This window comes from Penaeus monodon, chromosome 16 (assembly GCF_015228065.2).
Source record: "Penaeus monodon isolate SGIC_2016 chromosome 16, NSTDA_Pmon_1, whole genome shotgun sequence".
NCBI classification, from domain to species: domain Eukaryota; kingdom Metazoa; phylum Arthropoda; class Malacostraca; order Decapoda; family Penaeidae; genus Penaeus; species Penaeus monodon.
The window spans coordinates 49,914,182-49,917,657 of NC_051401.1; the positions used below are offsets into that span (position 1 = coordinate 49,914,182).

Consider the following 3,476-nt stretch of genomic DNA (forward strand, 5'->3'; position numbering starts at 1 on the left):
CCATTCCCGCTTTTTCAAACGGTCTCTACATGAGTCTTCTTGAGGTGTGGGTGGATATTCTGAGAATGTTTAAAATCAAATTAATATAAACCGAATAAAAGCAATTCATAAAACAGGAATAATAAGTAAATATAATCAAATACTTGAATAGGACCCAAGGACCATCTCAGACGCCCAAAGTCACAGTTACAGGCCATGATTTCTCCTCGCACTGATGAGTCTTCTTTCATAGATCTTGCTCTATCCCTATTTTCCATCACAGAGCAAAAAGAGCTACTATACCATTAAAACAATGAAAAGAAAAAAAATGAATGAAATTTAAAAATATATGTCCAATAAAAACAGCAAAATCATCTTTACTGCAATCTTATTCATCCCTTTATGCTGTAATGTAATATAGGTCTATTCTATTTCTAATTGTAATGCAGTGCATTCTTTTGTAAACACTTAAAGAACCTAGTCATTACAGGCTCAGTTCAGGAGTAAATTATGTAAACAAAATAATACAAGTACAGTCTAGAAACAATACCAAGTGATATAAAAAAAATCCTTACACTTAACAACAGAGCCAATAAGCAAGTAGACAAATGAACAAACAAAATATATAATAAACAAATAACTTAACAAATAAATGAATAAATGAAATCTCACAAAATCTTCAGGCAGGCTGACGGACTTGGCTCCTAGGTACTTCAGGCTCGCTATATCACGCCCGTGTCCCACACTTCAACGGAACTTGGGGCCTGCACCAAGCCTGACCACTGCCTCTCGAGATGAGCTGCCTGCAAGGGAAACACACAGGGATGCTGTTCACTGACTGCTGATATTACTTAACTACCAGTAACTAAACTGAGAAGCAAAATACAAAGTATTACAATTAATTATCTACATAAAAAGATGCACACAAAGTATGATATATCAGAAAGGAATGACTGGATATGAGTCATACAAAGGGTTACAAATGTACAGTCAGCTACAAAATACCAGAGATGAATGATGCAAAATTAATTACAAAAGAAGACACAAAGTAGTGTAAACCTACACTATACCTAAAGTGAATGACAAGAAATCATTTATATGAAGAATTAAGAATCAACTGTGAATTACCAACAAATCAGAAATTGATGATTTGGTTTTCACCATCAGCTGTGAAACTCTCAACCTCTGAATATATATGATCTGCACACAATGGCAAAACAGAACTTCTCAACAATTAAGAAGAGGACGAAGAGAAAGGAACAGAAAATGATGATAACAAAATGATAAAAAGAGAAAAATAGAGTCTCCTCACCACACACGAGTGTAAGTGTGTGCCCGATTTACAAGCTGCACACCCAGCATGCAACCACTCACGTCAGCCCAATGCCCTGATTTTGGGCTGTGGGATTGCTGTGAAGCGACCAGATCTAAGGGTTGCAAACAAGCCCACCTTCGGGACATAGGTGTCCACTTTCTTATGCTGCTCTGCCAGAAAGCTCATCCTCTCCGAGACGATCTTCATGACGTCTTCCCGTGTCATGAGGCCTTCTGCCACCAAGGTGTCGATATATGAATCTGGCACACTCCTGGTGACAATGAAAAGGAAATTTTTGAGTCAAAGGAAATGTGAATAAGTTGAGAGAGTTCTACAGAATTCTAGATACTTTCCTTGTCCCTCTTTGCTTGACTAACATTTCAATTAACAATTATCTTCTATTATTTTTATTGTTATCATTATCATTACTATCATTACAAACATTATTGTTACAATAATATAAACAATATCATTATATTATTACTATTATTATATTATTATTGTTATTATTATTATATTATTATTATTATTATTATTATTATTATCATCATTATTATTATCATTACTATTGTTATCACTACTACTGTTATTACCATTATCATTGTATCATTATTATTTGTTTCATTACTATATTATGATCATCATTATTTCAAAGTTTATTATTATCATTACCATTACTATAATCATTATTATTACTATTACTATATTATTATTTCATAATTATATCATTATTATCACCATCATTATTATTACTATCATTATCATTATTCTCATTTACAAAAAATATATATATTAACAAAAATTATACAAAAACTAAATGAGATAAACAAATAATAACAAAAATCAATAATAATAATAATAATAATAATAATAATATATAATAAAATAATAATAATAATAATAATAATAATAATAATACATAATAATAATAATAAACAAAATATTGGGCTTCTTAAATCTATTCATCATTTTGATTAAACCGAACTTCCTGAACACCATCCTTCAAAACAAAGAAAAGGAGGAACAACACAAACAAACAACAACGGAACCCACTTGCGCGCGTCGATGGTGCGATACATGGAAGGGTTGGTGAAGCGAGGATTGTCGAGCTCATTGTGGCCCCACCTCCGCCAGCACACCAAATCGACAAACACATCTCGGCGGAACTTTCTCTGGTACTGCACTGCCAGTCGGGCTGCTTTCACCACCGCCTGCAGGGTATAGGGAGGATCATAAACACAAATGTAATCAATGACACATTAAAAAATAATAATAATAATTTACAATAAGAAAAGCAAATATCAAGTAATAAAAAAAATGATGATGAAATGATACTAAAACATCAAATAATGTATAATAATGAAAATGACAGAATATATAAAATGATGAAACAATAAAAAAATAAACAGCTAAAAAATTGAAAAACAATAAAATAACACTCTTCATTATGAGACTTTACTCAAAAGACATTCACCATGTCTGTGGTGGCGTTAAAATGTCCAGAGATTTGAACATTATACTATAAAATACCTAACTGTCACTCTCTTACAACAACCTTCTGTAAAATAATAATCCACAACTAAGACAGTCAATTAAAATCCACTCACACCTGCAACACCCACTCCAACACCTACATCCACTTGCCCATCCTCACTACAGCTGTATGTTGAGGAGTCATTTTTTTTACTGTATATCTGTTCCATCACCTTGCACTAAGATAGATGGACACTTAGTGGATATTTCAGCCAAATATAGCAATTAGACCCCACTGCTTCATTCATGCCTGTACTAAAGCCACAAAGCAGGACTTTATCAGAGTATATCTGGCATGAAAAAATACATGCTGGTTGTGTACAACCAGCATGTATGTATACATGTTTTAGCATCCTAGCCAGCCCAGAGAAATTGGGCCAAAGCATAGAATTTTATATCAGTGACTACACAACAACTTGTAATATTTAATCTATTGCATAAGCTAAAAATAAAAATAAATAATTCATTAATCATTATTAAAAATATACTCATGTTGCAACCCCCGCCTGGGCCAAAAATCACTGAACTGTTTTGGGTGGATGGATCTAAACGGCAAAGAAAAAAATGACAAAAATGAAGAGGAAAAAAGTTTTCTCTTAATTTTTTGCAATCTGCGGCCTGCAAAAAGTGCAAAATTGGAAAAACTAAA

At 32.8% G+C, this 3,476-nt stretch overlaps 1 protein-coding gene across 1 annotated transcript; it reads right to left on the reverse strand.

Annotated features, from left to right (window-relative positions):
• Window positions 1-651: 651 nt before the first annotated feature.
• Window positions 652-2,553, reverse strand: LOC119583161 (probable 2-oxoglutarate dehydrogenase E1 component DHKTD1, mitochondrial). Its single transcript, XM_037931667.1, has 3 exons — window positions 2,348-2,553; window positions 1,430-1,565; window positions 652-782 (listed from the first exon to the last, which is right to left on the reverse strand). Exons 1-3 carry the CDS (start codon window positions 2,371-2,373, stop codon window positions 702-704), a joined length of 243 nt encoding a protein of 80 aa, XP_037787595.1. The 5' UTR covers window positions 2,374-2,553; the 3' UTR covers window positions 652-701.
• Window positions 2,554-3,476: the final 923 nt, after the last annotated feature.

Bases quoted from the DNA above. Each gene is read 5' to 3' on its own strand.
- LOC119583161 (XM_037931667.1), bottom strand. From the start codon at position 2,373: ATGTATCGCACCATCGACGCGCGCAA. The intron at 1,566-2,347 runs GTGGGTTCCGTT...CATTGTCACCAG, and splicing joins CGCACCATCGACGCGCGCAA to GAGTGTGCCAGATTCATATA. The intron at 783-1,429 runs GTGGGCTTGTTT...TTTCCCTTGCAG, and splicing joins TGGACACCTATGTCCCGAAG to GCAGCTCATCTCGAGAGGCA.